Below are 13,894 nucleotides of genomic sequence, written 5' to 3'. Positions count from 1 at the left end.
AAAATTATGATGTTAGTGACATTTGTCTCTTTTTTCCCTTTTGGTTTTGCTTTATTTTAATAGGTTCACCAAGTTGAAGAGTCTTAATCTTTCCAATAATCATTTAGGGGACTTCCCACTAGCAGTCTGCAGTATTCCAACCCTGGCAGAGCTGAATGTGTCCTGCAATGCCCTGCGATCGGTCCCAGCAGCCGTTGGAGTGATGCACAAGTGTGTACCTCAAACCCCACTGGCGGGTATATCCAGAGACCCCAGGGAAGCTGCATTGGGGGTGTAGCACATGAGATTAGTTAACTTGTTATGTTGGTCATGTAAGTCTTGGCCCCAAATCAACAGATCAGGGACTGTATAGTCTGTATGGAGTTCATGTGTTAGATTTGTATTCTTTACGATCTTGTAAAAAATTAAATATTCTTGTTTAGAACTGAAGATCCCTGCAAATGAGTATGTCTAAACATGGAATGTGGGTTATGTTCTCATTTTTCTGAGTTATATTGAATTCAAAGACTTAGAAATTAATTTTGAGAAATAATAAGGAAAGCCCAAAGGATATCTGAATCAATTTATATCACAGTTAGCTCATGTTGCTCCCATTTAAGCCTATTCAGATTGGGAAAGCTAGTCATAATTTTCATTTTCAATAAAAGATTAAGATGCTTATCTCTGATTATTTCTCTTTGGTCCGTTATTGCCTCAGGCCCTGCCCTTAGGCATTTTGCAAAGAGTAATACATTTTCTGGTAATACGATCTACACTATGGAACTTGTATGTTGATAATAAAGATGTAAAATTTATACATTCTCTTTGTAATTCTTATGTTTTCTCTAATAGCTTACAGACATTTTTGTTGGATGGAAACTTTCTCCAAACCCTTCCTGCTGAGTTGGAGAACATGAAGCAGCTTAGTTATCTGGGTCTTTCTTTCAATGAATTTACTGACATTCCAGAAGTATTGGAGAAATTGACTGCTGTGGATAAACTTTGTATGTCCGGAAACTGTATGGAGACCCTTAGGCTACAGGCTTTAAGAAAAATGCCTCACATTAAACATGTGGATCTAAGGTAACCATTTTTGAGAAATAGATCTCATTTGAGCTGTTGGCTTATATTGCAGGGGTGGGGAGTAGGTTATTGACCAAGTCAAACAGGCTGGATAATTGAATGTGGACCCATTTTTCTATTTCTGCCTAGAGGGAAGAATTATGATTAATAGTAGGGTTTGCTGTTACTGGAGACTTTCTCACTGATGTATGTCTTGAAGGTCTTTGTTTTGCAAATTGGAACCCAGTTGAGTGAGAGAGCTATTTTTTGGTTTTGTTTTGTATTTTTTGTTGTTGTTGCTGTTTTTAAAGAAATAGGGCCTTGCTCTCTTGCCCCGCCTGGAGTGCAGTGATGTGCTCAGAGCTCTCTTTAGCCTCAAACTCCTGGGCTCAGGTGATCTTCCTGCCTCAGCCTCCCAAATACTCAGGCGTGTTCAGTTTCATCAGTGTAAAGTAGCATCACCTTTTGCTCCCTTTCTTCTCCATTCGTATGGCTCAGCCAAGGAAACCCATACCTTCCAGTCCCACAAAGAATTGCTTGGCTTCACCTTTCCTCAGAATAAAGGAATCAGACCTGTCCTTCCTAGGGAAGTATTAGCAATTTGCAGATATAAAATTCTTAATTTGGAAGTTAAAGTAATTATAATTTATCTGATTTTTGAGAATTTCTTGGAATGTAACAAGATAAGGAACTCTAAACACTTTGTTAACTTGCTTTCCAAATTGTTTACATTATTCGCCTCTGAGTTCCTTCTATTTAGAAAACCCTCATATTCCAGAATTTAAGCCCTATTTTATTCATCCACCAGTGGTAGAACTTCATTAGAGCCAAGGACAATGGCTTGCACTGACCTCAGGTAACAAGAATGAGATGATTTCCGAGTTACCTGGTACATGAAGGAAGACATTTTTCTTGGTGTGAATTAGCTGACACATAAGATCAATCTAAAATGTCTACAAGTAGTAAATCTTAGAACTTTATAAATTCTTAAGATTCGTAGTTCTAACTTGAGTCTTTTTAGATGACATCACCTACAGGATATTTAAATACCAGAATAGACATTAGACACTCTGTAAATGTTGCATGACCATGAGTAACTGCTTCCTTCCTTGCCCCTGAGCTGAGGAGGGGAAAATCAGATCAGATTTGTTCTAATTCTGCCTTAATACTTTATTTGTTGTTTATTGTTTTTGTTTTTGCTTCTGTTTTTGTTTTTGTTTTTTGAGACAAGAGTCTCTGTCGCCCAGGCTGGAGTGCAGTGGCATGATCTCAGCTCACTGCAGCCTCCACCTCCTGGATTGAAGAGATTCTCCTCCCTCAACCTCCTGAGTAGCTGGGATTACAGGTGCCTGCCACCACACCTGGCTAGTTTTTATATTTTTAGTAAAGACAGGTTTCACCATGTTGGCCAGGCTGGTCTTGAACTCCTGACCTCAGGTGATCCACCTGCCTCGACTTCTCAAAGTGCTGGAATTAAAGACATAAGCCACCACACCCAGCCTAATTCTGCCTTAATACTTAAAATCAAAGCTAGTGGAGTAATTTAAGGAGAGTCTCGCTTAGTTTCTCTAAGTAAAGGGCTACTTTTGTTGAGTTTTTTTTTCCCCCCTTAATGGAAATGTTACATCAGATTAAGTGATTATTGTTTTCTTTGTATTGATATTCTTTGAGTTTCATATTATTTCTTCTGTGGCATCATTAATAATTCCTCCTCCCCTCTCCTCCTTCTCCTTCTCTTTCTCCTCTTTGTACAAAGTATGGCTGTTACTTGTTGGTCACTTCTCTTTCTCTCCATGTTTTCTGCCTTGGTGGTTGCATATACTCTCAGGTTTCATTTTCACCTTTCACCTTGATGTTAATCATTCCCCAGTCTTTCCCTATTCCTTCTTTGACTTCTTGAGACCAGTTCCACTTAAGCTGCTAGCTAGATAACGTCTTGGTTTTCCCTATTGACACATTTAACCAAATACACGTAAAACAGGGTTCAGTGTCTTTCTTACTCAACCAGTTCTTTCTCATGGATTTCTGTTTTTGCTGATAGCAACACCACCTCATTGGTCTTCCAGACACACAACTCTTGGCTGATTCTATCAGCTCTTCTTTTACACGAGTTTCTCTCTTTCATCGCTTCCTTTTTCTTCTTACTGTGACTGTTGTCTTCTAACTGAGCCATTTGCTTCCTTTGTGCAACCTCCCAAGCAAGCACAATTTTGCTCAGAGCCTGCGGTTCTCTACTTCAGGGTATTCAAGCCCTCATATTTGGTTTCAGCCCACTGGTATGTGAGTCCTTTGAGGATGAGGCTATATCTCTGAGCTGCTCATGTGTGAGCCTCCAACCTGTGGGTGGCAAGTGAACTATTCGCGACTTTTCCACAATGAGATGTGTACAGAAGTTGAGACTAATATTTTAGTAACGTATAATGATTTGACATTGCCACAATATCCAACTGCATTATGAGTTGATTCTTGTTGTACAGGGAATCAACTAGTATATTTTATTTTATTTATTATTGTTATTATTATTATTATTTTTTGAGACAGAATTTCGCTCTTGTTGTCCAGACTGGAGTGCAGTGGTGCGATCTCGGATCACTGCAACCTCTGCCTCCCAGATTCAAGCGATTTTCCTGCCTCAGCCTCCCAAGTAGCTGGAATTTCAGGCTCCCATCACCATGACCGGCTAATTTTTTGTAGTTTTAGTAGAGACAGGGTTTCACCATGTTAGCCAGGCTGGTCTTGAACTCCCGATCTCAAGTGATTCACCTGCCTCAGCCTCCCAAAGTGCTGGGATTACAGCCATGAGCCACCGCACCCGACCTCAACTAATTTAGATGTCAAACTTGCACAGTGAGTTGCATGTGGTGTGAGCTGTGTATGGGTTGAGTACTATATATCAGTCTGTCATGAATTACAACTTTAGAAAATAGGTCTCTTTCACCATAGATAATTTAAGCACTGTTTTTATTTATCCTTCAGCCCCAGTGTTAGTCCTTAGTGTGTCCAGTCCTTGGTAAATATTAATTGCCTCACCCACCTTTGTAGCCCAGAGCCTCACATCCCCTGCATTCCTGCAGAAACTATACAGGCAGGTACGAAACTTACCTTGTGCTGTTTTCTTTGATGCAGAGGCTGTTCCATTGCTTCCTTGCACCTGCTTTTCTTCTCCCATGAACACCTGTTCCATTCTGCCCACTCTTGGGAATCAGATGAGTTGCTTCCTTTTCCATAGCCTCTTTTTTTTTTTAAACCATTCTCTACATTTTATACATCACCCATGGCACTTATCACATACTTGTATTTCCTGTATTTCATAAAGCATATTTGACTCTCTTTACTAAATTGTGAAATCTGTTGAAAAACACCTTGTTTTATTCATCTCTTACTGCAACAAAGCCATAGGTCATCATCGTTGTCACCATCACCGTAGCCCTTCACAGGCTGGAGTGCAGTGGTACAAACACAGCTCACTATAGCCTCCATCTCCTGGACTTAAGTGATCCCCCTACCTCAGCCTCCCGTGTAGCTAGGATGACAAGTACACACTACCACACTTGGCTAATTTTTAAATTTTTTGGAGAGAGGGGCCTCACTTTGTTGCCTCGCTGGCTCAAACTCCTGGGCTCAAGCTGTTCTTCTGCCTCAGACTCCCCAGGTGCTGAGAATACAGGCGTGAGTCACAATGCCTGGCCAGAAGGGAATTTTAGTCATATTTTGCCTCTTAAAAAGTTTGTCCGGGCCAGGCGTGGTGGCTCATGCCTATAATCTCAGCACTTTGGGAGGCTGAGGCAGGTGGATCACCTGAGGTCAGGAGTTCAAGACCAGCCTGGCCAACATGGTGAAACCCCACCTCTACTAAAAATGCAAAAATTAGCTGGGCATAGTGGTGTGCACCTGTAGTCCCAGCTATTCAGAAGGCTGAGGCAGAAGCCTTGTTTGAACCCGGGAGGTAGAGGTTGCAGTGGGCCAGGATTGCACCGCTGTGCTCCAGGCTGGGTGACAGAGCGAGAGACTTTGTCTTAAATAAATAAATAAATAAATAAATAAATAAATAGTTTGTCCTAGTTATGTCATGGTGACTGTGGTCAACAATATATTGTATTTGTTTGTGTTCTTGTTTTTTCTCTTTTTTTTCTTTTCTTTTCTTTTCTTCTTTTCTTTTCTTTTCTCTTCTTTTCTTTCTTCTCTGAGACAGGGTCTCACTTTGTTACCCAAGCTGGAATGCAGTGGTGCAGTTACGGTTCACTGCAGCCCCAAACTCCTGGGTTCGAGTGATCCTCCTGCCCCAGCCTCTCAAATAGCTGGGAGTATAAGCATGTGCCACCACGGCTGGCTAATTTTTTTATTTTTTGTAGAGATGGGGTCTTGCTCTGTTGCCCAGTCTGGTCTCAAACGAACCTCCTACTTCAGCCTCCCAAAGAGTTAGGATTACAGAGTTTGAGCTACCACACCATGCCATAATATATAGTATTCTTGAACAATGCTAAGAGTGGATGTAAAGTATTCTCACCACAAAAGTAATAGCTATGTGAGATGGTGCACGTGAACTAGCTAGAATTAGTCATTTCACAGTGTACATATATTTCAAAAGTCATGCTGTACACAATAAATACATACAGTTTTATCTGTCAATTAAACAAATAATAAAATGGTTCATCCTAAGTAGCTGAATTACTGTGTGAGCCTGAAAACTTGGTATTTCAGTCATGGTGAGAGTTAGCAACTTAAGCCAAATGTTAACTTTCCTTTTCGTTACATTAACTTTGTTTTTGTTATAGATTTTTTTTGTCTCCTTATTAAACCAACGCTTATTATTTTAGTATTAATACATAAAATTGTGTTAATTGAATGAAATTGTGTGTGGCTTTTTCAAGTGAAGATGATAAAGCCATTTTGAAGGTTATTCGAAGTGTAGATTGGGAAGAAGATGGACCTTTGTTCCATTCCTGCAGTCTGTTGTACCCAAGATGAGATGTGTTTTTTCTTTTTCATTCTGTGTGCACATTCTAGTAATCTAGTGAGCATTTGGAAATAGGCAGATTGCTGGGTTAAGGCCAGTTTTTAAATCTTACAACCTGGAATAAAAAAAGAGAAGGAGCCAAAAAAACATCCTCTTAGGGACATTGGAAAAGGCCATATGCTATGCTTGTGTGTTGACGAATCCCAGCTCTTTGCTGGAACTCATCCTTGTGTTTCAGTGGCTTTAGGATATTATTCTCAATTCATTTTCCATAGCTTTATTTTATTTTTTTAAAGATAGGAATTCACTACAGAGAAACTGCTTTTTCCTGTACTCCAGACTTAAATTAATACTCTTCTTTTTTTTGAGACAGAGTATCGCTCTGTCGCCCAGGCTAGAGTGCAGTGGCATGATCTTGGCTCACCACAACTTCTGCCTCCTGGGTTTAAGCAATTCTCCTGCCGCAGCCTTCCGAGTAGCTGGGATTACAGGCGCGTGCCACCATGCCCAGCTAATTTTTAATACTTTTTTTTAGTAGAGATGGGGTTTCACTGTGCTGGCCAGGCTGGTCTCGAACTCGTGACCTCGTGAACCGCCCACCTTGGCCTCCCAAAGTGTTGGGATTACAGGCGTGAGCCACTGCGCCCATCCTATATTAATACTCTTCTAGTCAAGGTCATCATCTCAGCACTTTACTGGCTTTGTAATGGAAAGTAGATGGTTTTTGTTTTGTGTTTCTAAAGGAGTTAGACATAGCCTAACAAACTGGAAATTGACATTTCCATCTATTTTTCTCCCTTTTGAAGCTAAATATGTCTTTGTTATTTTGGTTCGTAGTCCCCATTACTACTTATTTTCTGATAGCTCATCCACAGCAACTTCAGTCAGTTAACTCACTAGTTCTTATGACTAGAGATTCTGCCAGTTTTCCGCTGTGCCTTGCTTCATCGTAGAGGTGTTGATTCCCATTTTTCTCTATCATTCTATGATTTCTCAATAGATCTTAGATACCGGATTTCAGGATTTTCTGCACTTCACTCTATCAAGCAGTATTTTATAGATGGAGGTAGTTTTGGTGGTTCATCCTGGTCCTGAGCAGTTGGGAGTCATGTGCTTGCATTCCCATCTCTGGTGCTCCCATTCAGTGTGCAACTCTTATTTGTTACGTGACTCTGGTCCATTACTGTTTTTCCGCCTCAACCTTTAATTCCATCCTACTCATCCGCCTGCTCATGCATCCTCTCTCCTTCATTCAATATTCATTATAATTGTAATGTGCATAACAGTTGTTCTGAGTTTTGTTTCTTACGTTCTTTTCAGTATGGTGTAGATAGTTTCACAGTTCTTTGGAAGTCAGTTCCTAGTTCTTTGGAAGTCAATGCTTAAGTGGATTATTTTCCCCCTAGAAGTAAATTAAGGTAAAGTCAATGTGCTTATTCCTCTCCCAGCTGTAGTGGTGTCACTTGTGTTTCAGAATATATTGTGAAGGTTAAAACCTCCTGGAATTGTAGCTAAAAATAGATACTCTGGCTAGTTAAGCAAGGCCAGATGCTGAGATTCCAAAAATCATGGAGAACTGTAGTACAGAGAGAATTGAGTTCTTTCTTGCTATCTCTCGTATTAGGGTGTTTAGCATTGCAGTTAATTGTAGTCTCTATTTATGTCCTTTTCCTTCAAGGTTGAACATAATTAGGAAGCTGATAGCAGATGAAGTGGACTTTCTACAGCATGTTACTCAGCTTGACCTACGAGACAATAAACTTGGTGATCTAGATGCCATGATTTTCAACAACATTGAAGTTTTACACTGTGAAAGGAATCAACTGGTCACATTAGACATCTGTGGCTATTTCCTAAAAGCACTCTATGCCTCTTCTAATGGTATGTATCATAGGCCACATCAAAGTTGCTCTTTTGGTTCCAAGAATTTACCCAGCATCATTATTTCTGCCTCTCTGATTGTTCTTTGCTCAAGTAGTTAGTAAAATAGCTCAAATTTTGTTAAAATAAAAGTCACAAAACAAAAATGCTGAGGAATTTCAAGGAATCAAAAAGGAAGATTTTATTTTGCCTGTAAGTTACTCACACTTTTGATTTGGATTTTCTGCTTAAAGGAAGAGAGAAAAGAGAACTATTTCGTGGGCTACATTACCAAGATCTAGAGATCTTTACTACCTTATTACTAAATCTGGAACCTTTATTTAATACTGGAGAGTGAAAGGAAGTTTTATTTTGACTCCATTCAGGATTTCCAGTTTCATGTTTGACTAACAGAGAGCTCACCTTAAGATAAACCAGAATGTTAGCTGGGCATGGCGATGCATGCCTGTAGTCCCAGCTACTTGGGAATGGGAAGCTGAGGCAGGAGAATTGCTGGAGCCCAGGAGGTGGAGGCTGCCATGGTCTGAGATCACACTACTGCACTCCAGCCTGGTTGACAGAGTGAGACCCTGTCTAAAAAAAAAAAAAGAAAAGATAATTTAAAACAGATAAACCAGAATGATATACCCACAAGGACACCATAAAGCAAGAGTCTTAATCATTTAATATTTCTTTCTAAGAATCTGAAAATCAGGGCAGTTCCAAAAAAGAAAAGGTAATATGGGCATATGTTTGCTAAGATGAAGGTTTCAATTCCCTGCAGTCATTAAACTGAATGAAAACAAGTGTTCACTACTGCACGTTGAACATATGTTTATCATGCACTTGTTTTATGCATAGTGCAGCTCACGAGCTCTGAAAGATGAAGGATTTTTCAAATGTGATTACTGTTATCTCAGAAAAACAAGCCAAACCTCATATAGGTATATTTTCTAATGTAATCAGTTTAGCTGAGCACTGAAGGGTTATAGGATTTAGATAACCAGTGGGAATGAAGTAGGAAGAAAAAATCTGAATGTGGCTTGTTGGGCAGTTGGGAGAAGATAGGGAATTCTGAACCCACAGATGTAATTAGGAGAGGCATGCTTATAGTCAGATAGTGAAGCATTGGCCTTAGTATAATAAGCAATAGAGAACCGGTAAAGACTCTAAAGTGGAGGAGACATGATGGAAGTGATGCTTTAAGGTGGTTAATGTGAAAAGAGTGTGTACAGAATGCATTTATAGGAGAAGGTTGAGGGTAATCCACTACTCCACTAATCCAAGTTATTGTGATGGGCTTTATTTGGGCTAATGGGAACTCGTAGTCAGGATTACAGATGTTGATTTGAGACTCATCTGCTCAGAGGTGATACCTGAAACCAGGGAAGTAAGGTAACTGGAAGAGAGGAGAGTACTAGTACCAAAGGTCTACTTACACACCCCTCACACTTAGCTGGAGCCAAACTGGGCAACCAGATAGGAGCTACACCTGTGAATTACTTGGTAACTGTTTAGAGAAGCAGAAGGACATTTACAAACTACTCTGCCCAAGAAACAAAGTTACAGGGGACGGTGGTGTCATATTTCATAAAGTTTTGAGGAAGAGTTTCAGATTTAAGTAAAATAAGTCATTTGTGACCCACTGGAGTGCTGTTTCAGTAAGGTGATGAGGGCAAAAAACAAGAAGCATTATTTGGTTTTATGGAAGGACACTTGGGTTTTGAAAGGATGGCACTTGTGGTTAATCCTTCAGGTGTAGTACAGCCTCCATAACAATAAGAGAGCAACAGTAAATAGATAGAAAAGAGGTAGGAAATTAGAATGCGTGATTTATTTCAATCTCTGAAGAAGATCTTGTGATTAAAAGTTCTTTTTTACTTTTCTGTACTTTTAAAGTTGAACAAATGATGTATTGTACTTCCTAAACTAAACAAACAATAGAGAATAAAGCACAGTAATGATGTTCCACATACAAAAAGAGTCTCTGTCATTTGGATAGTAATGTCTTTGTGTTTTTTTTTTCCTTTCTAGAACTTGTTCAACTTGATGTTTACCCAGTTCCAAATTATCTGTCCTACATGGATGTTTCAAGGTAAGAAGTCAAGTCTTAGAGCCCTCTAGAGTCTACTAGAAAATTATTTAGTAATTCTAACTGAGCTTATGCACAAGTACTTTTTAATATTTTGAAAGTAAATGATAAAAAATTAATGATTTTTACTTTATTCTCTAAAATTATATATATTTGTTGATTAAAATACATTTGTAGCTCAAACCAGAGCATCAAAGTGTCAGTGTGCACACCAATTTGAACACCAGATTTGGACTTGAAAGGTGAGTGAGTTGAGGGCCATATGGCTTAAAGCTCTAATAACTCTTTTCATTATATGAATCATATTTTTGTGTCTTTCCCTGAAGTAATGTTAATTTTATTTTTTATTTTCAATTTTTTTTTTTATTTTTTTAAACTCTGCCAAGTCTTAGGATAATTTAATTTTTTAAGTGCTTTATTTCTTTTGATTTCTTTCCCCCCTTGTTTAGACATATATCTCTTTGCTAAGAATTCTTAGAAAATAGTGACAAAGCCTATCAAAGTAGAAATTCTATACAACCTGCTTGGTTTTCTTAGCTTCTTTTTGAATATGCTAACCATTTTACCTTCTATGGTAATTTGCTTCTGCGGTATATTATATTTATTGCAGTTACCACAAATATTATAGTAGACTTTTTCTTAAAGGCACAAAGACTTGACAGTGTCTACAGTATGTACATATACGACGTAAACTTAAAAATTTTTAACAATGAATTATAAAATTGAAACTCATTTTGAAGGTAATTCCAAAGAAGATACACAAAAATGTTCTAAACATAGGGAGTTTGTGGCCCACTCAAGGTGACAACTGGTAACTCATTTCAGTGCTTAAATTCTGGTGTGTTTATTAACAGTCACCATGCTTTTTAATCACAACTATTGTATGATTTGTCTTGTACAGAATTTTGCCTTTTGTCTTGAGATTACACAGGCTTAGCTATTTTAATAATATACTGAATCACAATTATGCAAGACATGTCAGTATTTGGTTATTGGAAAAATATTACAGTTAAATTTTTATTATAAAGATATAACTATAAAATCATAAAGCTCTTTGAGTAGTGCTTCTTGCATTTCCTAACAACTACCCATCAGACAATTTTATTTAATTAACTTAAATCAGACATTACCTAGTTTTCTTTCCCCACCTACTCCTCCCAACCCCCCAGCAACCCTGAATGTTATTTTCACATTTTGAATAAGAGCAGTATAGGAACAGTATAGGAATGGGATTTGCGTACATGGGTGCATATAAATATCTTGAACAGATTTTTCTTTTCTTTTCTTTTCTTTTCTTTTCTTTTCTTTTCTTTGAGATGGAGTCTTGCTCTGTTGCCCAGGCTGGAGTGCAGTGGTGCAATCTTGGCTTACTACAACCTCTACTTCCTGGGTTCAAATGATTCTCCTGCTCCAACCTCCTGAGCAGCTGGGATTACAGGCACACACCACCACGCCTAGCTAATTTTTTTGTATTTTTGTAGAGATGGGATTTCACCACGTTGGCCGGGCTGGTCTGGAACTCTTGACCTCAAGTGGAGTGCAATGGTGTGATGTTGGCTCACTGCAACCTCCCCCTCCCGGGTTCAAGCAATTCTCGTGCCTTAGCCTCCCGAGTAGCTGGGATTACAGGCGTGTGCCACCACACCCAGCTAATTTTTGTATTTTTTAAGTAGAGACAGGGTTTCACGATGTTGGTCAGGCTTGTCTCAAACTCCTGACCTCTGGTGATCTGCTGGCCTCGGCCTCCCAAAATGCTGGAATTACAGGCATGAGCTACCACGCCCCGCCTAGTTCTCTTTTTTATAGTAACTGTAATTACCATCTAGTGCCCAAGTAAATGTTTTTAATTAATTAATTCTTCGAGTTAACTGTTAGTGAACTTTTCATTGCCACCATTTTAAAACTATTTCTCTCCCTTCCCATTTATCCATGGCTATATTTTCATGATGACAGCTGGATTTGGGAAATATTTTAATATTAAGGGAAAAAATATAAATTTGAAATTAAAACTGTGATATGCCATTTGACTTTGTGTGTTTTTATTTTCAGTAGAACACATATTCTCCCTAAAATTGGCATAGGTCTGTAGACCGTTTAGGAAAGTCAATTTGGAGCCAGGCTTTTTTTTTTTTTCAAGACTTTAGAGATGATACAGATTATGTAACTATGTCCTTCCTTCTTTTTAAAAAATTTAACTTTTTTTAGAGGTAGGATCTCGCTCTGTCACCCAGGTTGGAGTGCAGCGATGAGATCATAGCTCACTGTAAACCTCGAACTCCTCTACTCCAGCAGTCCTCCCACTGTAGCCTTTTGAGTAGCTGGGACTAGTGGTGCATGCCACCATGAGCAGCTAATTTTTTATGTTTTGTAGCAATGGGGTCTCGCTATGTTGCCCAGGCTGATCTTGAACTCTTGGACACAAGCGATCCTCCCATAGGCGTGAGCTACTGTGCTCTGCCTATTCCTTACTTTTTCTTTATTTCTTCTCCCTATCACAATTCTTCTTACTTCTGGAGAAAAGCGAATCCACATATTCTTTCGATTTATGCCCACGGTACTTTGGTATTTCATTTAAGGTTTTACTTATTCTTTGTAATAATTTGAGTTTAGAACCACTTTTGAGGCCAAATTCAACCAAACAATTTTATGTTCTTGTATTTAGGAACCGCTTAGAAAATGTGCCTGAGTGGGTATGTGAAAGCCGAAAGCTAGAAGTTTTGGATATTGGCCATAATCAAATATGTGAACTTCCTGCCCGGTGAGTATTGCAGATCAAATGAGAGGATCTCACAATAGATGAGCAATTTAAAAAATTGCTGATTCGGTGTTTAACTTGGTATCATAAGCCTAAAAGAGTTTGCTTTAAAAACGAATATGGTATCTTTTACCCCGTGTGGTGTCTTCAAGTTACAAACTTTCTTCATGCAGTGCAGTGAGGAGTAGAGTGAGGCTTTGACTCTCAGCCAGACTTTTCAAAACCGTGCAAGCAGTTGTGCTTGGTGGAAATTTTTAAGTAAGCCAAAAACAATCTTTGAAGCAAACAATATGATTAGCCCACTTCTGGGATCTTAAGTCTTTCAGAATCTTCCACCTCTGTTCGTTGACTTAATATGTCTACTTTAAACATAAATACCTTTTGTTCTCCCTAGACCTTAACTTTGAGGGGGAAATAAGATGGTTAGGTCATGAAACCTAGAAAGAGCAAACTAGACTAGATTCTCTTTTTCTTGTTGTGAAATTTGGGAGTAGAAGGTTCAAGAACTTCTCACTCTTAAATATGTTCTTATTTTTATTTTATAATTTTCACTTTAATGGCAAGATTTGCAAAACAGCCACATGATGACTTCTATTGTCTGTAAATACAGACAGATATTTTCAAGTTGACTAATCATGGTCAAAATATTAGTGAATTTTTAGTGACTAGCCATGCAGTTAGTAACCTTAAGAGTCTATTCAGTGCTGTCCTGTAGAACTTTCTGTGATGATTGAAGTGCTCTGTATCTGTGCTGCCCAGTATAGTATCCACTGGCCATCTGTGGCTATTGAGCACTTGCATTGTGGCTAATGTAACTGAGGAACTGAATTTTGTGTATTCGTTAATTCCAATTAACTTAAATTCATATAGTTACTTGTGGTTGCCTCAACTCAGGTCTTATTATTTCCACCATTCTCAGCCAATCACTGAACAGAGGAAGTCAGTTATTTTTAGCTATGTATAGTCAAAAACATCAGTGAAAATATTGTAGAAGTATGTTACCATTTTGGAGTAAACTAAGTGCACAATCTTTAAAGGTATGTGATCACCATTCTTGTTTCCTTACCAAGAAGATACACTTGCTTGGTAAACCTAGTAAACATGTTAGAGTTCAGCTGTTCAGGATGGTAGCCCCCAGCCAGCCATTAGCCAAGTGACTGTTGAGCACCTGAAATGTAACTCGTCCTAA

At 38.7% G+C, this 13,894-nt stretch overlaps 1 protein-coding gene across 1 annotated transcript in view; it reads left to right on the top strand.

Annotated features, from left to right (window-relative positions):
* Positions 1-13,894, top strand: part of PHLPP1 (PH domain and leucine rich repeat protein phosphatase 1) — a 266,548-nt gene that overhangs the window by 183,187 nt on the left and 69,467 nt on the right. Inside the window, exons 5-9 of the mRNA XM_015122148.3 lie at positions 64-210; positions 832-1,062; positions 7,677-7,879; positions 9,893-9,953; positions 12,613-12,708. Of these exons, the coding sequence (XP_014977634.3) occupies positions 64-210; positions 832-1,062; positions 7,677-7,879; positions 9,893-9,953; positions 12,613-12,708 (738 nt within the window). The remainder of the gene's footprint in view (positions 1-63; positions 211-831; positions 1,063-7,676; positions 7,880-9,892; positions 9,954-12,612; positions 12,709-13,894) is intronic.

This window comes from Macaca mulatta, chromosome 18, assembly GCF_049350105.2.
Source record: "Macaca mulatta isolate MMU2019108-1 chromosome 18, T2T-MMU8v2.0, whole genome shotgun sequence".
Taxonomy (NCBI): domain Eukaryota; kingdom Metazoa; phylum Chordata; class Mammalia; order Primates; family Cercopithecidae; genus Macaca; species Macaca mulatta.
Note: the sequence above shows the minus strand (reverse complement) of the source record. Positions and strands in the feature narration are given on the sequence as shown.